Raw genomic sequence first — 22,285 nt, forward strand, 5'->3', positions numbered from 1 at the left:
CAGCACCGACTGGAAGAGGATGGCCTCACCCACAGCACCGACTGGAAGAGGATGGCCTCACCCACAGCACCGACTGGAAGAGGATGGCCTCACCCACAGCACCGACTGGAAGAGGATGGCCTCACCCACAGCACCGACTGGAAGAGGATGGCCTCACCCACAGCACCGACTGGAAGAGGATGGCCTCACCCACAGCACCGACTGGAAGAGGATGGCCTCACCCACAGCACCGACTGGAAGAGGATGGCCTCACCCACAGCACCGACTGGAAGAGGATGGCCTCACCCACAGCCCCGACTGGAAGAGGATGGCCTCACCCTTCAGAAAAAGCCTCTCACAGCTGCACTGCAGTGCCACCGCCAGTTTGCAACATGGAAACTCCTCCTGAACACCTAATTACCCTGCAAAGTTATATCTTCATTTGCATAATTACTCACAATGACTACCCTGTTATTCTAAGAGTGCATGTCAATTTATGGAAATCCTAGAATCTTATGCCCAGTGTTGCAAATTTCCTTCAGTTTTTTTTGTGGTTGCTATGACTACTGGGCATGGCACATTTAACTCCAGTAGTTTTTTTCTATTGTAAAATGTCTGTCCTTTCTATTTTCTTAATTGATTTCCCAGGGGCTAGATGAGGAGAGCTGTGGACAGGAGCTTGTCTATGCTGGATCTGATGGCTGAGGTCCAAACCATGATCAAAGTCCACTCAGCTCAGACCAGGAGCCCAGTCCCTACTGTGCAGCTCATCCAGGAGCCCGGTCCCCACTGTGCAGCTCAGCCAGGAGCCCGGTCCCCACGGTGCAGCTCAGCCAGGGGCCCGGTCCCCACGGTGCAGCTCAGACCAGGAGCCTGGTCCCCACGGTGCAGCTCAGCCAGGAGCCCGGTCCCCACTGTGCAGCTCAGCCAGGAGCCCCACAGTGCAGCTGAGCCAGGAGCTCGGTCCCCACTGTGCAGCTGAGCCAGGAGCCCGGTCCCCACTGTGCAGCTGAGCCAGGAGCCCCACGGTGCAGCTCAGCCAGGAGCCCGGTCCCCACTGTGGATGTGACTCATCCCTCTCTCCTCTCACACTCCTCAGAGACCAAATGCACTTCATACAAACCCTCTCATAATGAAACATAAGAATATTATAACTCCAGTAGTATCCCTGTTCATATTGAATGTGAAAATTCTGGTTAATTTATTTCATTTTTACATTAAATATTGGACATCAAAGTGCCTCAATATTTTGCATAATGAAAAGTCACAAATGAACATGATGATGATGATGGTTATTATTATTATTATTATTATTATCATGTATTTGCAGCCTTTAATGTAATGTGCAATCAGAGCAGACAGACTGCTTATGCATTTTTTCCGTTTACTCAGACCACTTTATTCATCCATGGGTTCAGACTGTACATCATGGAAGCATATCAATTTATAGCCCTCAATATTTAATATCACCATAGAATATTATATGATCACATATCACAATATTTTATATCACATCTCTCACCTGTTGCTTTGTCATGGTGCTATGTTCGGTTTCTGTTTTTGACTGTTTCCAGCTCGAAGGCCCTGGACAGGATCCCGCTGAGCGACTCTGTCCACACAGGAGCGCAGCCTGTCTTGCATTGTGAGACGGTGACGTTCCCTGCAGCACCACCTACTGGTTAACTGTGTTAGCGCGGCCGTCCCTGCAGTACTTCAGGTGTCCCAGTGACTCTACTGCTGTCCATGTCAGAACCAGCGACATTACGCCCAGACAGTCAGCGGAAATATATTAAGACTTTGTGTAGTATTGCAGTATTATGCTGTAGTTATTTTGATGATCTTGTGCAATCGTGCACAAAAGGCATTATTTGATTAAATTGTGATTTGTTTTGATACAGTATACTGTATGTGAGTCAGAAACTAGGCCATAGATCTGCAGAATTATGAAGGGGGCCCAGCAGAACTACTAAATAAATATTTACTGGCTGGCTCTCTCCTTTCTCTCAAAGCGAGGAAATGATTGCTTTAAAACACTGTCTGTTTTTCAGGTTTGGCTGGGTACCCAAGGTCTGTTGTTTCAGAGAGATTTCTCTCCTAATGCAAGGAGCACGGCTTGTGTGTTTTTAGAGGAATGTATTTATCTTGTATTTTCACAGGTGACAAGGGCAGTGGATTTAGAGGCTGGGGCGTGACTCGTGAAGTCTCACAAGGGCAAACAAAGCGAAATAAATCCTGTTCACATCCTCAGTGCTACAGTTCTGGTCCTGCGTTCGATTTATGAATCCTGAAATGGAATGAAACGGGGTTTCGGTGTTGCTGAGCCGCAGTGAGGAGTCATTGCAGTGCGCTACATCACATTTTATTTCATTGCTTTGCATTACAGTTACAATACAATACATTAATTTAACAGAGGCTCTTCACGAGAGTGACTTACAATGTAGCAGAAACAGAAGTGCATTCATCTGGTTAATATGAGCAAGCCTCAGGCAGTCAGTGGTGGCACCAGGAATCTTTCCCTGAAGGTGAAGGGGAAGCTAGGTCGATACATAGATGTGCTGATAATTTACTTTTATTATAAAATGTAAAATTGTAAGAAAGTGCTTGAGTGTGTGCTGGTGCTGTGCAAGATCCCAGCTCGAACCACCAGTGCCTTCATACTGGTAGTCCTCCTATGTCTTTGTAATAACTTTACGCACCTGCAACAAATGGGATTCATAAGAATGCCTGCCTGCTTGCTCTTGTCTGGCCACATACTACATTACTGGCATTTGGAAGACACTCTTATTCAGAGCGACATACACTACGCTACAGGCCGCAATCTGACATCTGAATACTAATTTGCAATCTGAATCTTGGAGGACTAAAGGACAAGCTGTTTTTCTGTTTTCTGTTTTCACTTGTATTTCTGCTCAAGTTTGCCAGTTAGGAAATGCATAACAAGGCCATATCATTTCACATGCTGCTGGAGTTGATCTAAGGTGGTTATACACATGCTGTATGGCGGCGCCATGAAATTAATTAATCAAACTCCAGTTTTAGTGTTTATTGATATTTTTAATCACAGAGATTGAAAAAGGATGATCTCCATATTTAAAATGATTTCAATGACGAACATGGGAACATGTCAAAGTTATTGTTTGCTTCTACTGATGACGAATTAGCCGAAATATTTAAAGAAATTTCAAATATTTACACAATGATTCAAAGTTCAACCAGATCTTTGGAAATGTGATTTGGGTATGAACTCAATTTATACAGGATAGTAATTCTGTAAAATGTTCGCCTGCCCTGTGAAATGAGTTTGAGACATGTATCTTAAGCTTGTGCAGGGTAACATTTATGATGCGAAATCGATTTCACTGTAAAAACAGCAAATCCTCATCAATGAAACAAAACAAAGAAGGGTGCCAAAACGGGTAAAAGACTCCTCTTAGAAGAGCCTTTAAAACACCGCTAAATCTGGTCAGATTTGGTCAGAATTAATGGTCTCCTCAATGCTGAGATGTACAGGCAGATACTTATCGATCATGCAATACCATCAGGGAGGCATCTGATTGGCCCTAAATTTATTCTGCAGCAGAACAATGACCCCAAACATACAGCCAATGTCATTAAGAACTATCTTCAGCGTAAAGAAGAACAAGCCCTGATCTCAACATCAACAAGTCTGTCTGGGATTACATGAAGAGACAGAAGTATTTGAGGCTGCCTAAATCCACTAAAAGATGTTTGGAACAACCTACCTGCCGAGTTCCTTCAAAAACTGTGTGCAAGTATACCTTGAAGAATTGATGCTGTTTTGAAGGCAAAGGGTGGTCTATATTGGCAAATATTGATATTTGAATTAGATTTTTCTTCTGTTCATTCACTTCTTCTGTTCATGCATTTTGTTAATTGATAAAAATAAACTATTAACATTTCTACTTTTGAAAGCATTCTTATTTTACAGCAATCTTTCACACCTGCCTAAAACTTTTGCACAGTACTGTATGTCTGAAAACATTCATGATGAAAAATGAAATTTCTGGGGAAAATACATGAGATGTCTAAAAAGTTTGGAAAATGTAAAAACGCAATTCCTGATAAACATGTATCATGAATCTTGTTTACATTCCATCCAATATGGAATAAATGAATATATATGTGTCTGAAAAAATTTATGATGAAAAATGCATTTCAGGGGAAAATGGGAAATACATAAGACTTGCATATGTATGTATATCTATGTATATCTTATGTCCAAAATGTTGAGAATTTTTTTTTGACAATGCAATTTTTCATACAGAAAAGGAAATCATGTTTGCATAACAATCAATATGAAATGAATAAATACAAATGTGTTTGAAGTAGTTAATGATGAAAATTGCATTTCCGGGGAAAATTGGAAATACTTAAGACTTATGTCCAAAAAGTTTGGAAATGCAATTTTTGATAAACACATATCAGGAATCTTGCTGGTATTCCATCCATTGTGAAATAAATGAATACATACGTGTCTGCAAACATTTATGATGAAAAATGCTTTTCACAAGAAAATACACAAGACTAATGCCTTATGTCTAAAAAGTTTGGAAAAAAAAGCAATTTCTGATAAACATGTTTCATGAATCTTGCTGGCATTCCATCCATTGTGAAATGAAAAAAATTCAAATGTGTTTGAAGAAGTTAATGATGAAATTGAATTGAATTTCAGAGGAAAATGGGAAAATACGTAAGACTATAGTCTTATATTTCCCCATCATTCCCATCCTCTATTATTTTCCCATCATTGATTTTTGTTACATTTGTAAGTACATTCTGTGTGTACCATGAATTCCTGTCATTTCATGATACGTTTGTCTTCACTTACAGTCACATTAAGAAGTTAATTTACTCAAAAGAAATTTTTTTAATGACGAGCCAAGTTGGGCTGAATGGCCTGTTGGCTGAATGGCTGAATGGCCTGTATTTTCCAAAAATATGAAAATACATCTCAACTATTGGGGGTATCATGTTTCATTAATGTGAAGAAATAATAATAAAATATAGCTGCAAGCAGCAATGAACGGGCCCAAGCACCATGGGCGCAACCGCCTTGGTGGCATAGTTGCGCCAATGACATGTTTCACAATATGTACACACTTTGGAAATAATCACCTTCCTGGACAACGTATAGTGTGCACAGGAATTCCCCTTTGATCAATGAAGATGTTGCTGCTGCTATTGGAATGCATCAATGATATAAGCCTCACTTCCTATTGCCAGATGGTGGCGCTATAATATTGAGCCGTGTATGGTTCATGGATTTGATTACACTCCAATAATTAACATATTTGTACATTTTCAGCCAAATTGGAAGATGTCAAGTAAAATTAAAGCCACTTCCTGTTCCCAGATGGTGGCGCTATGCCATTTAGCCTTTCTTGGTATATGGATGAGATTACACTCCAAAAATGAACATGTGTGAAGTTTCAGCCACATCAGACAATGTAGAATGAAACAAAAATTACTTCTTGCTTGCACAGTGTAATAATATGCTCCAGTCCTGTATGGAGAGCAGAGATGAATTAATTTCAATAGATTTTACAGCGGGAGGCACAATTTACGCTTGAGAAGTCATTCGGTTATAAATATGCACTCAAAATAAAACCATTGGCGTAAAGAAACTATTCAACTTTATTGTGGCCGCACCGGGGATGGAACCGCGGACCTTGCATGTCTTAATCCACTGTCTGAACCATTAAGTTATACTGCCCTCTTATACACGTACGCCATCTATTGGCCAAAAGTTGTATGTTTCCTTTTATCCTGGTTAAATAATTTTTCTCCGAAGTGTCGGATAATATTGCATTAAACGTCGAGTTAGCCAGCATCATTCTTTTCCATTTCACCGGTAATTATGCTGCCTGAAATGCATTTGTTCAGCCAAATCTAAAGGAGATGCCAAGTCTCTGCCCTCAATCCGGTATTTTCATATTAAGTCAAAAATTCCTAGCGAAATTGTATGTTCTCTTAATTCGTGTTTAATGACAAGCAAAATAAACTAACATATCTGGCGATTTAACTGAAAGTTTTCTATTCATGTAAACAAACGTAGCTGACCTGTTTTTTGACTCACACAGACAGTGGACAGGCTGGCTGCTGTTAGCCAATGCGCGTCATCTCGCAACGACCTGCATGCCATACCTTTGTTGAACATAACGGTCTCATGTTAACACAGAGTTCGACCAGAGCCATCTCAAACGTTAACGTTTCTTTTTGACTTTTGACTCTTTTAAATATATGCTACTCTCCTGCCAGTTAAAGACAGTCATTAAATGTCTTTAATATTTATTTCAGATATTCTATTCAAAAATGAAAATAGATGCAAAGAAACGTCGGGCTGGGTGTTGTCAATACATTTTGTCACGTAAGCTGCAGCTGTAAATCATACATCGTTATGCCTACTGGCTCGCTAGAAAAAAAAAAAAAAACCTATCGTTGAAAAATCACTTGAAGGAAGAAAAATATAAAAGTTCCACTTTCTGCCAATAAATGGAATCCCCGTATCAGAAATGGGGGGAAGTTACAGCGACGCAGTTAGTCTGTGAGTAGAATAGATTGTGTAGACAACTTCACTGTTTCCACAAAGGAACCAAAAATGTGCTTTTTAACAGGACTTGGTCAGTCTAATGATATAAATGCTAGCATTCGATTATGGTCAACGGTACCGAAAATGCGCGTTGCACCAGCCATCATAACAAATGTCCCAATATAGGATCGATTTAAACCTCTATATATTTTTATTTCACGTTGACAGTGTAGGCTATTATGTGTATTCCGACGCGAATTACATTTAATTGGGTTACGGCATTCACTTCAATCGAATGAAGTCAAATAGAAACGGCTCGAATTCCTTAATAAGGCTTCTTGGTTTTCAAGCTAACTTTCCGAACAGCTGTTTTGTATTGAGTCCTTAAAATGCTACAACACGATTTTTTTTAAACCAAATAACATTGAACGTCATTGCAAGATATGCATTATATGTGTTAATCTTTGAAATATATGCTACTTTCCTGCCAGTAAAAGCCTGTCTTTTATTTTAGTTATTCAATCCATATAATTAAGGTAGATGAGAAAAAACGTTGCTGTGGGCTGGGTGTTGTCAGTAAATTTTATTACGTAGGCTGCCGCTGTTACTCATACATCGTTATGGTTACTGGCTCGCAAAAAGAAACAAAACTTGTCATTGACGAATTACTTGAGAAACAATACCAACTTTTGCCAGTAGATGGCAGTCGCGTATTAGAAATGGGAGAGTCATTTGCGACTTGCGTTGAAGTTTTAAGACTGGATATAATGAGTCCCCAGCGAAAATAGTGAACTATTATTGCTTAATGGATGTGATGACACTCCAACAATGAACATATGTGAAAAGTGTTAGCCTCAAAATCAGGCAATGTAGAATTGAATACCTTTTTAAAATTATTTAATACATAATTGTATTAAAACATGAACTGTTTGGGCAGCATTACAAGTTAATTTTAAGGCTGACCATAGCCATACCATTCCAAGATATTAAAAATCAGTTCATAGTTGTGTGTCAGGGCTATAATATCTTGCTGACCACATTTTGTGTGAATGTGATGAACCCCCTAGGAAGAGTATTTCAAAGTTTGGTATGTGAAAAAACACTTAAAAACACACAAAATCCAAAATAGCTCACTTCCTGTTGGGAAAAGTTAAGGGATGCAAATGAGAAATGTGTGTGTCTTGAGGAGACCCTTATGCCTACCAGACGTGGTGCATTTACGTGAAAGTATGTGTCCACAATATTAGAAAAAAGCCATAGGGGGCGCTGTGTAGCCACGCCCAGATGAATGTGGATCTGGATGTGATTGCACTCCAAAAGTGAATATATTTGTAAAATATCAGCCCGATCAGATGATGTAGAACGGAATTAAGACCACTTCCTGTTTTTGGGCGTAACGTGTGTATTATACGCCTCGCCATTGCCAAACCGTTTGAGATATCAAAAATCCTTTCGTCATTTAGGGTCAGGACTATTCTAAGATCATGATGACTACATTTGGTGTGAATGTGATGAATACCTTAGCAGGAACGCATACAAACATGATAAAAACCTCACGTCCGTTGCCAGATGGTGGCGCTATAACATAGATTTCTTCTTGGTATTTGGATGTGATTACACTCTAACAGTGAACATATTTGTAAAATATCAGCCAGATCAGACAATGTAGACCATGAATTTATGGCTACTTCCTGTTGGCGCGGCGTGACATGAAAATTGTACGCCTCGCCATGACCATACCGTTTGAGATATCAAAAATATCCTTTGGAATTAGTATCATGACTATCCTGAGACCACTTTGACCACATTTCGTGTGAATGCAATGAACCCCCTAGGAGGAGTACTTAAAAGTGTAGTACGTGTAAAATGCACAAAATTCAAAATGGCTGACTTCCTGTTTACATATTTGATTCGATGTGAATGAGAAATGTGTTTATCCAGAGGAGCCCCACATGCATACCAAATTAGGTGAAGGTAGCTCAAAGTGCCTGTCCACAATAAAAGACAAAGCATTAGGGGGCGCTGTGGAGTTCCTTGGCCACGCCCAGGTCTGAGCATCTGATACATCCTGAGAGCCAACACTTCTCATGTGTGTGCAAAATTCTGTGAGTTTCCATCCATGGCAAGCACCTCAAAAATGCAAAATACATTGAAAAAAAAGAGAATAATAATTATAGGGGGCGCTGTCTAGCCACGCCCCGATTGATATGTATATATCTGATATTGTACTGCTACAGTGAACATATTTGTAAAATATCAGCCAGATCGGACGATGTCGAAAAAAAAGTAATTTTTTTGCACGCAATATGTGTACTGTACGACTCGCCATTTCCATACCGTTTCAGATATCAAAAATCCCTTCACAACTTAGCGTAAGGACTATCTTAAGATCTTGCTGACCGCATTTGGTGTGAATGTGCTGAATGCCCTAGCAGGAATGCATACAAATATGTTAAAGACCACACTTCCTATTGCCAGATGGTGGCGCTATAACATTGACCTGTTCTTGGGATATGGATGTGATTGTAGTCCAACAATAAACAAAGTTCTAAAATATCAGCCAGATCAGACAATGTAGACCATGAAATTATGGCCACTTCCTGTTGGCGCGGCGTGACATAAAAATTGTACTCCTCCCCATGACCGTCCCGTTTGAGCTATCAAAAATATCCTGGCAATTTAGCATCATGACTATCCTGAGACCATTCTGACCACAGTTGGTGTGAATGCGATGAACCCCCTAGGAGGAGTACTTAAAAGTGTAGTACGTGTAAAACTCAGAAAATCCAAAATGGCTGACTTCCTGTTTGGATATTTGATTAGATCCGAATGAGAAATGTGTTTGGACCGAGGAGCGCTATATGGCCACCAAATTAGGTGCAGGTAGCTCAAAGTGCCTGCCCACAATAGAAGACAATGCGATAGGGGGCGCTGTGGAGTCCCTTGGCCACGCCCAGGTCTGAGCATCTGAGAGCTCCTGACAGCAACCACTTCTGATGTGTGTGCAAAATGTCAAGACTTTTTACGCATGGCAAGGCCCTCAAAAAAGCCCATTTGCCTGAAGAAAAAGAATAATAATAATAATAATAATAATAATAATAATAATCCTTCCAATAACAATAGGGTCCTTCGCACCCTACGGTGCTTGGGCCCTAATAATACATGTTCTTAGCTGAAGAACTCAAAATAGATAAGACTATTGGGGATAATATCACCTCCAAAACATCAGGGATAGTAAAATACTGTATTCTTTATTTTTGTGGTTGGGAAATTAGGTACATTTCATACATTTTAAGAAATAAGTAAAACACAATTTTACACAGACAATTTGATGAATATGTGCTTCAGTGAAAATACATAGGTATACAGGCTTATCTCCAATATTGTACTTGCAGGTTAGCTAAACTGCAACTGAAGTATTTCATCTTATGATTTAGTGAGGGGCAATGTGATAAAAAAATACAAATAAAATAATAACCTTCCAGGATACTTGTTTCTTGGAGTAAAACATTAAGCACTGAAACCGAATACTGGGCAAATAGCACACTATCTCTGCCATGGTTCTGTGGGGAATATTTAATGGTCTAGTGTCAGGAAAAACAGAACAATATCACACAATTAAAGCCACAAGGATGTCTGCATATCATACAATATGACAATTTAATTATGCATACATAATAATTAGAAAACTATACTAGAAAAAGGGAAAAAAAATCATTATTTTCACGAGCATATTTATTGCAGAACATAAAAATTTAAAATAGACAGCACCGTTCCGTACAGTGTAACATCCAGCTTCGACAAGGTCAAGCAGACAAACCTAGTGTTTTTTCATTATGTCATATGCTGATGTCTAAACATCTTTAAGAATAATGTCTTAATGGAATCTGAAGTACTGACCAGGATTGAGTGCGTTTCTTGCAGACATGGAAGGAATCAATTGCAATTTAACTACATCTCATACTACGCATGTTTTCTACCTTTCCCCTTTTATGATTATGTTTTCTGAATCCCACAAACTAGATACAGCTTGAGCTACTGTAAAAACTACATTTTATACATTACGAGCATGTTATTTTGGCGGTCTGCATGAAGGGTACAATTGTTCTATTAAAGGTGTGCAGAAACATACATTATGTGACACATTTTTACTTCTCTGTCATTGCTTATTATTGAGTGAACTGTTATTGAGTGAATTGTAGAATTCACCTTTGGAAACAGAACATCCATTTTCAATCTTAAGGAGATATATAGAACAGATGCAGCCTGTGTCAATGAGGTTTTTGTAAGTACAATTGTCTTGATTATGGCAATGAATTCATCAAGATGTTACAGAGTGACAGATTATCAATCTGTCCAAATATCCCAGAATTATCCAGAATATTTGAGTAAACTTCAGTTATAGCAGGAGCCCATAAAATATTAGGGACATTTTAATCTGGCTGAAGCACTTATTTGAAAAGAACCAAAACATTGTGAAACGTAAATCTGGAATTTAACTTTCATGTTTACAGTTTTCAGTTTTTTCCCTTTATATTCCCTTTAATTTCCCTTCTATTTTATCCCTATATAATGACAGTAAATTCAATCATAGTTCATTCATATCAGGGATTACAATTATTTTTCATTTTGTTTCGTTCTGAAAAAAAAAAAAAAAGATAAACCAGCATAATAATATTTCTGTTCCAGTGTTAAGCTCACATAAAAAAAATAGAATAAAGGCACAATTGCAGCTATACAATCTTGGTCTCATGTCGGTCCACAAGACCTTGTTCCAGAACTCTGCAGGCTATGTTAGGGAGCTCCGAGCAAACTGAAAGCTACATGGCCATACGGTCTGTGCAGTGAACTAGTGGTCTGCATGTTCCAGTGCAGCCTCTGTAGTTCTGTTTCTGAAGTCTTCCAGACAGTAGTTGCTGACACATCCACGTCTGCTTCCTGGAGAGTGTTTCTGATCTGTTGGGACAGACGTTTGGGGTTTTTCTACATTATGGTGAGATTTGGTCACTCATGAGCTGAAGAGGTCTTCCATGGCATACCAGGCCCTTACTGACCAAACCGATTCCCCCCTAAGAGGAAGATTCCACGTACAGTGCGTAAGGTTATGGCATTTACTGGACTGGACTGAGATTTGCATGGAGAAAAAAAAACATAACATAAGGTTATTAACCGGTTTACATACTCTGCAAATACTCTCTCCAGAACACTTGAAAGTGACTTTGTTTTCATTTTTGTTCCATAAAAGAAATTGTATTTGTTTTGCTTGTTGTTTCCATTCTGTGAGCCGTTTCTAATCCCTGATATACGTACACAAAACAAAGCTAAACAGAGATTGCACAAATTAAGGCAATGATACAAAAATTGATTTGTACTTTTTCAGATTGTCCCTGCTCTTGTGAAAACAAGCACTGAAAAAAGAAAATCAAAAATAAAAGTTTTGTGCAAAGTAGCATAATTGGCTCTGTCACACTTCATTTGGTGACATACGTAAGAAATACACTGCTGCAAAGCCATACTGCCGCTATAACGTAGTGTTACATTATAGTCAGTTACTACTTGGATTTTGATTTGAGATTCTAGTCTCAGCCAATGATTAGAGTCAGTTGGAGCTGATGCTGGTGTAGTTTGTCCCTTGAATTGACCAGACCAGGTTGATTTTGGCCGACTCCCTCACTAGCTGTTACAGTAAAGAACTGTAAATAAAGCACTGTGGGCTAACTTGCCATTAGCTAACAGAGAGAACAGACCAATCGTTGTGTGATTTCGACAACTGACTACAAGACTGGAGACAGCTGACTACTGACAACTGACAAAGTGGTCAAATCCTGCGGTTTCAGCTCCTGTGAGAGGAGAGCTTGCTAGCAGCCCAGGGTTGGAGCACCCCACTCCCAAACAAGGTGTAGAAAGTGGCACCGAAGACATTTATGGCGGCGGAGATGTAGAACACTGTCCGCCATTCCTCTATGGTATTCTGCAGTGACACAAAACACAAGCCCAAAGCAGACCAGACATAAGGATACGTACATGTGAAAATGAGTAAAGATCAGAATAAGGATCAGTAATGTCCAAGTTCCATGAACTGATCAGGTTCAGCAAGAATTTGTAGAGTGCCAATGATAAGATTTTCTTTTTTTGATTAGTCTAAAATTAGTCTAGATTTTTAGTCCACAATAACAAAAACTAACAATACTCCTCTGAAACTATTAAAAGCATCAATAGTTCACAGTATGTCTGATATTACCATTAGCACTGTGAATGAACATGCAGTCAAAATAATAAGAATAAAATGGCCCACAAATACAAAATACAGGTACATACCTAGGCATCTTCAAGAGTGCAAGCAAGGGAAAAATGTGTTTTTATAATATGATACACATTACTCTATCATGGTGTTCTCCTCTGAGTGCAAGTCAGTCAAATAGCCATACTCTATGTAGCACATCTTAGGATCTTAATTGCAAGTACCTGTAATTTGTAGACAATGCTGTATATTTTTTAAATGGAAGGTTATGACATGTGTACCGCTCACATATTTCCACCAAGGCTTCAGTAAATCAGTGCATTTAAACCTCGTACATGTGGTGTCAAAGCTCTGGCAATGACTGGTCCCACCATCCCAGGTATCGTAGCAAATGTGTTAGTTATCCCCAGCAGGATTCCTGCGTACCTGACGAAAGAAAATGAAAGGAGAGATGATTAGTTGTGTAAAACTTCATGGCTGAATAACACTTTCTAACTGGACTCATGAAACACATAGAAAGGCAACATTCACTGATAAGAGATTTACTGTGGGAAAGGTCCAACCTCTTTTTTTTACAATAATACAATGACGTACAGTTTTTTCCGTGTTCCAGAGGGATGGACAACATCGTATCAATGGAATGTCCACCACCTCAGTCCTAACTCAGTGGACCCTACATAGCTTCAAGCGTCTGGCAAGAGAGTAGTGTAAGAAGTCACACTCGTCTAAGGGTAACTCGGCTAGGGTAATGCCATTCAGTTAATATGACTATTCCCATTTTATCATAGGTGCGCCCAGACATCCGGAGCTAACTCCGTTTAGAAATCACAGCCGCTGACCATCCGATTGTGATTTGAGCACAGGAAAAGCCGGAAGTTTGGACCTCCCAGATTTGTCTAAAACCGGTAGTTTCTGCAGATCGAAACAGAAGTTCTGGCCTCGTGGTGTGCGGCTGTGTGTAGAAGTCTCACGAGGGAGCGATGTCCAGGTGGTTGATGTTGAACCCGGCGGCAGAGAAGCCCCCCAGGGCGGAGGAGAGGGTGAGGAAGCCCACAGCCGAGGTGTAGTCACAGCCCGTGTGCCCGGCCGCCACCAGGAACACTGCAGGGCCCACCATCCCTGCTCCGCACAGGGACACATCCATCACACAGCTCCTCCCTAACAGCACTGAGGACTCCCTGCTCCACACAGGGACACACATCCATCACACAGCTCCTCCCTAACAGCACTGAGGACTCCCTGCTCCACACAGGGACACATCCATCACACAATCACACAACAATCACACAATCACACAACAATCAGCTCCGCCCTAATGGCACTAAGGACTCCCTGCTCCACACAGGGACACATCCATCACACAGCTCCTCCCTAACAGCACTGAGGACTCCCTGCTCCACACAGGGACACATCCATCACACAGCTCCTCCCTAACAGCACTGAGGACTCCCTGCTCCACACAGGGACACATCCATCACACAGCTCCTCCCTAACAGCACTGAGGACTCCCTGCTCCACACAGGGACACACATCCATCACACAATCACACAATCACACAACAATCAGCTTCGCCCTAATAGCACTGAGGACTCCCTGCTCCACACAGGGACACACATCCATCACACAATCACACAACAATCAGCTCCGCCCTAATACCACTGAGGACTCCCTGCTCCACACAGGGACACATCGATCACACAGCTCCGCCCTAATAGCACTAAGGACTCCCTGACAATCCGCACAGTGACACATACCAATCACACAGCTCCGCCCTAATACCACTGGAGCAATGGTTATGCAAATAATAAAAATGTTTTGCTCAGAAGATGTTCCCAGTGGAATATGAAAATTATCCTTGAAACTATACAATTCAGGGTGTGGTTACGAATATAACCTGGTGTTGCACAGACATGCAAAAAGACATGCAAGTTAGCTATGATGCTAAAAGACATGCAGGTTAGCTATGATAGCAAAATACACGCACGTTACCTATGATGCTAAAAGTCACGCAGGTTACCTATGATGCCAAAAGCCATGCAGATTAGCTATGATGCTAAAAGACATGTAGGTTACCTATGATGCTAAAAGACATGTAGGTTAGCTATGATGCTAAAGGTACACAGGTTAGCTATGATGCTAAAAGACATGGAGGTTAGCTATGATGCTAATAGACACACGGGTTACCTATGATGCTAAAAGCCTTGCGCACAGCCACAGTGGGGAAGAGGCAGGTCTCTCTGAGGTAGTCAGCCAGCTGTCCACCGAACAGAGCCAGGACCCAACATCCCAGGTAGGGCAGGGCCGAGAGCAGTCCATTCTGTGGTGACGAGCAGACACAGTGGGTCAGGTCTAAATTACTGCGCGCTGCAAGGAGATTATAGACCTCTCAATGTGATAGTCATACACCATGGAAAGGACTGTTCAGAGAAATGAGAGTTTTCAATAGTTTGGAATACCAATCATTCAAACCTGTCAGTAAAACACTACCCCAAATTATCTGGTTTAATTTCAGATTTCAAAATACATATTTTAGCATAATTATTACTGTATATTAAATATATTAAAATAGTGTGGAGGCAGACTTGTAATATCGATCCATTCAACAGTGGCAAGCCAAAATAAAGTACTATACTTCCATCCATCCATCTATTTTCTTAACCCATTCAGTGCCAGTGTTCTGGAACAGTAAGCCAAACAGTAAGCCAAAGTAAGTGTTCCAAACGCTAACGTCCCCGTTGTGCCAAACCAATATGGTACACTCTACTCCAATAAAACACATTATTTATACTGAACCAAATTACTTGTCGATGAGGAACAGAAGACATAGCAGGGCTACTGAACTCCAGGTTCTGAGGACCACAGTGTCTGCAGGTGTTTGCTCCAACCATGAACTAGGCCACTTGATTTCACTCAGTATTTTACCTTCTTGGTTCAGGAAGTCATGAGTGAAATCTGGTGGTGTAGTGCATGGTTGGAGCAGATACCTGCAGTCATTGCGCCCCTAGAGCCTGAAGTTAAGTAGCCCGGCTATTGGTTATAGGCATATCCACATGTAATATTTCACCCTATAACACTAGTGCCGTCACAAGATACATACTAAGCGTATCATTGTAGGCTATACAGGCCACAGACACGTCCGCGTCTACATAGATGGATAGCGGTCCAGGAACGGTGAGGTCACCTGCTGAATGCCGAAGCCCAGGACATTGTTCATGTAGGTCGGCAGCAGAGTCAGCAGCGTGTAGAAGGTCCAGTTGTAGGAGAAATGAGCCACTATGATGGCCCACAGAGGCAGGGAACAGAATATGGAGGACCAGGGGATAGAGTCCACAGAAGGGGAAAGCTGTTAAGGAAAAGGGTGATTTCACACAAAGATTTCATGTTAAAGATGTCTCTAACATAAACAGCATTCAATGAATATGGAGAGTAAATTACTGTGATATTATTAACGGTATGTAAAGGTTAAAGAGGACAGTGCACAGAACAACATGTGTTGCTTTTCTCTCAACACACAGCTCAATTAGACATTGTCAAACAATGCATCGTGACCAGTTGGAACAGAGTAAGCTTTGAGCAGAATGAGCTGGACTCCAGTGTACAGTGTAAGTGCCGTAACGATAATACACATTGGGGGGCGTATCCCCCTAATATTCAGATATGAGGATGTATCCCCCCAGTATATTTGGCTAATTATGTATTTATTTATGTGTTGCTATTCTGTGGCAGGCAGCTCTGGATTGCCATCGATCACAAACACAATTCTTTTTTTTAATTACTACATTTAAAAAAAAGATTCAAAAATTGAAAGATTTTTTTCCAAAATGTCAAAGAATAATAATATATATAATTTTAAAAAAAACATAACTCCAACACTAACCCAAACCCTACCTCTAACCCTGATCAAAACTCTAACAAAAACTTGAAACGCAACCCTCGCTGAGCCCTAGCCCTAAACCTAACTCCAACCCCCGAGAGCTAACCGTTCCATGGCAAGGTCTCATCTTCGCACTGTTTTGCATCTCGCTTTGGCTGCATTTGTTTGTGACCCCCTACAGGTGGAGATGATGACGTCACAGTCCCGTTGCAGAGATCCTGGGAGCTACACTGGAGCGAAGACACACTGTTACCATGGAAACCCCCTTCAGAAGGTGAGGAGGCCAGGACGCCACTGACCATCGCCTAGCAACCACGCTGGGTGATGCCCGTAACTGGGGAGGCCAAAAGATCATCACGAAGCCGCTGAATTAAAAGATGCTGGACAATAAATAGCTTGTCTCCTTCTGTCCTTCTTCATAAAGCAGTCCGGTCATTCTAATACTTGTGACATCTATGTTTCTTTGTAAAATAAAATACCACTCACACTTTTATACCGACTCTCAGTCATTTGGAGGTCAACACCTCCAAATGTGGACAATGTGGAGTACATGGTTATGGCCTTGCCTTATGCTGATACGTTGTATCATGCAAGGCTGCTGCATACAGGGCTGGTAATGTGATGTGATTAGAATAAGTAAGAGACAATCCTCCCCTAGAGCAACAGGGGATCTTATGTGATAGAGTAATGTGATGTGATAGAGGAGATCAGGAGCTCTGAGTGTTACCTCTTCCTTTAGTGACCTTGTGATGTATAGTCTCTCCGCCTCTGATATTCTCTTGTGTGTGTCTGGAGTGTTGCTCACCAGGGCAGTCCACAAGATAAACCACAGCACGCCGACCAGTCCTGAAGGCACCAGGATATGTCAATATTTGTTTCCAGTACTCAAAGTAAGAACAAACATTGGCCGACCCAGGAGGGATGGTACGTCCTGCATCGAGATTCAGTAAGCTAACCTTTAGAATCGTTTTGCATTAGATGGATTTACCTAGCAAACTTGAAAACTTTTCTCACAGTTGGCCAGGAAGTTACTTAGTTGGTGAAACACCACCACCCACAGGGTTGTAATTTGGCCGGAGCTCAAAAATCACCTTCTTGAAAGCTACACGGTCAACATACCGAACACATAGAAGACGTAGGTCCAGTTCAAGTAATAGCAGATATATCCGGACAAGGGCAGGGCCACAACAGTGCCCAGTTGAGCTCCTATGGGGGGAAAAAAGTTCAAATACAAACTGAAATGAACAAAATAAAACAATGAGCTGATTGATAGTACTGAGCAGTGAGATCTACTTTGCACAACTGCACACAGCTCTACGTCCAGGGCTGGTGATCTTTCCCCTGGTTGTGCTTCTCTTCTCGCTGGTCTCTGGGCTGTGCCACTAAGCCTCTGCAGTTAATGCAGAATGCAGCCACACAGTTTCTATTTCCTGGAGTGCTCATGTCACAGCCCTCCTCATCTCACCACACAGCCCACACCAAGTTTAACACCAGCCGCTGTAACTGTACCTGTGTGCTGTAACTGTACCTATGTGCTGTAACTGTACCTGTGTGCTGTAGCTGCAGTGTCCGCTCACAGAGCAGAGAGACCTGTACCTGCTGATTGTAGCTGTGTGCTATAGCTCTACCTGTATGCTGTACTCTGTACCTGTTGGTTGTAGCTGTAGCTGTGCTCTGTACCTGTTGGCAGTACCTGTGTGCTGTAGCTGTACTCTGAATCTGTACCTGAGTGCTGTATCTGTACTCTGTATCTGTACCTGAGTGCTGTATCTGTACTCTGTATCCGTATCTGTACTCTGTAGCTGTACTCTGTAGCTGTACTCTGTATCTGTACTCTGTACCTGCATAGGATATGGTGAGAAGCCGGCTCCTCTCCAGGGGTGGGGCCCAGGAAGCCCACATACTGTGCATGGCAGGAAATGTCACACCCTGAGGGACAGGACAAAATCAGCCCGGGAACACTTTCAACACAAACCCAGGGACAGCATGCAGGGGGCAAACACACACACACACACACACACAGTGCACACGCGCACACATGCACCCCCACTCACACCGCCTCCGTACCTCTCCGACTCCCTCCAGCGCCCTGACGGCGATCAGGTAGCCGGGGCCCATGTCTGCGGCCAGCGGGGTGAGCAGGGTGAAGACCGCCGTGGCCACGATGCCCAGTCCCAGCAGCCACTTGGCCCCGTGCTTGCGCGCCAGGTACCCGCCCGGGATCTGCATCAGGATGTACCCGTAGAAGAAGGAGCCCAGCACCCAGCCCTGCGTCTCCGAGTCCCAGTCGTACACGCTGGCCTGGGGACGGAGAGACGACACTGAGCACCACAGAGATCCAGCTACTCGAGATTACAGCCCTGCTGTCCTTCAGAGGAGGATGCGTGTCTCCACAGGTCAGCATGAACTACAAACAGCCTGCGATATCAACACGCCAGCCAGTCGCTGTTGTGGCTAACAGCTGTTAAGATACAACACTCCTCTGATTGGCATGGATGTATGGACAACAGGGCACCAAATAGTAAAGTAATACACTATAGTTGCAGGCTTACAGAGAAGAACAGGGGAAGAGTGCACGTCTCATGAACAGCAATGTGGTCTGAATGTGTGGCAGCAGGTACAACAGCAGTAAGCAATGAGATACAACTTGGTGGGGAAAAAAGGTGGAAAAAGCTACTAGCATAGTTCTCATTTAAACTCTCTTTTGAAAGGTTCATCATGGCTACTGTAAGTTCAGTTCAAGACTTGTAATCTCTGGGCCGAGATGAGAGAACAGTGTGGCACACTCACATCGTAGATTTCCCCTAGATTTGTGATACAGGAGCAGAGCACGGGGCAGTGGAGGAGGAGCGTGGGGACTGGCTGACCTTGTGTTTACGCTGGAACAGCTCCGGGTTCTGTCTGGGGCAGAGGGAGGCCCCGCCCGGGGCGCTCCTGTTGGAGCGCACCATGTCCACCATGGCCACGCTCAGGTTGACCCTCAAGGTGTACGCCACAAAGAAGCCGTAGCTGGCCAGCAGGGCCAGGCCATACCGCGACGAGCCGCAGATGGGCGCTGTGGAAACAACAACAGTCACAATTTCACATGGGTTCACAGATGAGATAAGACTCAAACCCCCCGCCATAAGGCTGACATAACGCTGTCATACACATGGCACAGCAGCTGCCACAAGACGGCATAACGTCATGTCAAATGACATAAAACGGTCATACTACTATCTGAATTGTATGACAATAACATGTGTCATAAGATAAAAGTATGAGACTTTTATATGATTTGACATCAACTGACATGATCCGTTATGCAATTTTGTTACAGCTGCTATGTCATGTGTATAACAGTGTTATCTCAGCATTGTGGTGCGGGGTTCAAGTAAAGTGTTACATATAGTTTCTATATGAATGCAATTTTGTTGTTGTTGTTGTTCTTCTTGAATGATAACAGGCAGCTATATATGCTAACAGTCCAAAGAACAAAAAATAAGGGCAGAAGCACATTTATTATCCACTCAACAAATGCAAAAAAAAACAAAAAACAAAACATTCATGACATTTAATAAACCATTATCAGACAAAAAAACCCAGAATGTGTTCAACAAAGAACACCTGAAACTTATTGTAACACTAGCTGAAAGCTAGAACATGTGACATGTGCCAACCCTGTGGCACTGGTTCTGGATTTTCCTGCTTGAGTCACACAATGACCAGTATGCACATTTAACTGCATCCCACTCCAACTACAGCTATTCCCACACATCTCCCTGCCAATACACTTTTTTAAAAATCATTATTTATTTTAAAATTACAACATAATAATTGAACATAATAATTGTGCATATTATGAACAGTATCCTACAATTAATCTTTACATGAATTAAGATTGTTGATGGTTTCTGCATGTTATCCCTTCATGCACATTACAAGCGTATCCAGACGTACACTACAGCCTGGGACGCAACCATTCCACACTCTCGCTCGTTCTGTGAGAAATGCAATTGATTGGGTGTTTGATAGACCAGCAGCAAGAGGTATGTTCATCCAACTGGCGTTTCAAGACCTTCGGAGCTTCATCTCGCAGGGCTTTTTTGAGCGAATGCCACACAACTTAACTTTTTGTCAACTACAATACAATGTCAAATGAGTTCTGACAATGAAAGAGTTTCAAATATAACGAACACGCAGTGTTACACGGGGTATTTATAATCGTTAGAAATAGACTGTCCAAGATCGAGTTTACGTAGTCTACGACTACTGGAGGTGCACCACCTACTCAGCATGGAAGAACACAAAAATGAATTTAACTGCGTAACACAGCGATCAAAAAACATGACACCAAGTTATACACGGGTGAAGATAAATTATGCAAAGGTTCCAGACGAATGAAAATATGAAAAAAAATATATATATGCATTTATGACTTACCTTTTTCAACTTTCTCACCGTTAGCACGTTGTATCAAAGGCTTTGTAAATTCGTCACCGTCTTCTCGTAGAGAGTAATCCATTGCAAGTAAGAATGCACGACGCGAAATTGATTTAGCACAAATCCAATTTTATAATCCCACCACACAAGTTACTGCAACTACACTCCACTTGCACTTCGTACTAAAGCAGATCATTTCTGTCATTTGACGAGAACTCATCCGGAAAGGGAAATCTAAACGCGCCGGCGCAGTCAGGCATGTCAGTTGACGCGTAGCATACTTGCTGGACGACGAATAGCCGACTAATACTAATACTGATACTAATAGCCCGAATTTCTATAGAAGCTTTCATACAACACTGCAGCCGAAACCTCTTTAGAATGGCAAGACAATACAATAAAATACAGTAGCACAATAAAATTGAGCTACAACTGTAAAACAAAAAGACTGCAAATAAGACTGAACAAATAAGCAGAATACGATGAATAATAACACCAATAAAACATAATAATCATATTATTTATTTATTTATATATTTATATATTTATTTATGTATTTATTATTATTATTATTATTATTATTATTATTATTATTATTATTATTATTATTATTATTATTATTGTGGTGCAGTGGGTAGCACTGCCGCCTCACAGCAAGGAGGTCCTGGGTTCGAATCCCCGTCGGCCGGGGCCTCTCTGTGTGGAGTTTGCATGTTCTCCCCATGTCTGCGTGGGTTTCCTCCGGGTACTCCGGTTTCCTCCCACAGTCCAAAGACATGCAGGTTAGGCTGATTGGAGAATATAAATTGCCCATAGGTGTGTGAGTGTGTGAGTGTATGAGTGTGTGAGTGAATGGTGTGTGTGCCCTGCGATGGACTGGCGACCTGTCCAGGGTGTATTCCTGCCTTTCGCCCAATGTATGCTGGGATAGGCTCCAGCCCCCCTGTGACCCTGTTCAGGACCCTGTCGTTAGGAGAATGAATGAATGAATGAATGCATTCATATAGTAGTACATGCCTTTGAATGTAGCATTCATTACTCAACTGGATGATAAAATCTTGAATAAAATGAAATTCCATCAACAAATTTGTGACAAAAACGACATAAACACTCTTCGGTCATAAAACACATTTACTACATTTGCAAGGGGAAAACAGGTAAGCCCTTACATTTGCACACAATGGCTACGGTGCTGAACAGGTGTTGAGCATTCAGACCA

General features: G+C 41.7%; 1 protein-coding gene across 1 annotated transcript; it reads right to left on the bottom strand.

The window, feature by feature from the left end:
• Positions 1-9,759: 9,759 nt before the first annotated feature.
• Positions 9,760-21,276, bottom strand: LOC133118695 (sialin-like). The gene is made up of 11 exons (XM_061228845.1): positions 21,067-21,276; positions 19,512-19,699; positions 18,712-18,945; positions 18,486-18,573; positions 17,764-17,850; positions 17,372-17,490; positions 15,952-16,113; positions 14,955-15,087; positions 13,742-13,889; positions 13,106-13,196; positions 9,760-12,500 (listed from the first exon to the last, which is right to left on the bottom strand). Exons 1-11 carry the CDS (start codon positions 21,146-21,148, stop codon positions 12,363-12,365), a joined length of 1,470 nt encoding a protein of 489 aa, XP_061084829.1. The 5' UTR covers positions 21,149-21,276; the 3' UTR covers positions 9,760-12,362.
• Between the last annotated feature and the right edge of the window lie 1,009 nt (positions 21,277-22,285).

The sequence above is a fragment of the Conger conger genome, chromosome 18 (assembly GCF_963514075.1).
Source record: "Conger conger chromosome 18, fConCon1.1, whole genome shotgun sequence".
Lineage (NCBI taxonomy): Eukaryota > Metazoa > Chordata > Actinopteri > Anguilliformes > Congridae > Conger > Conger conger.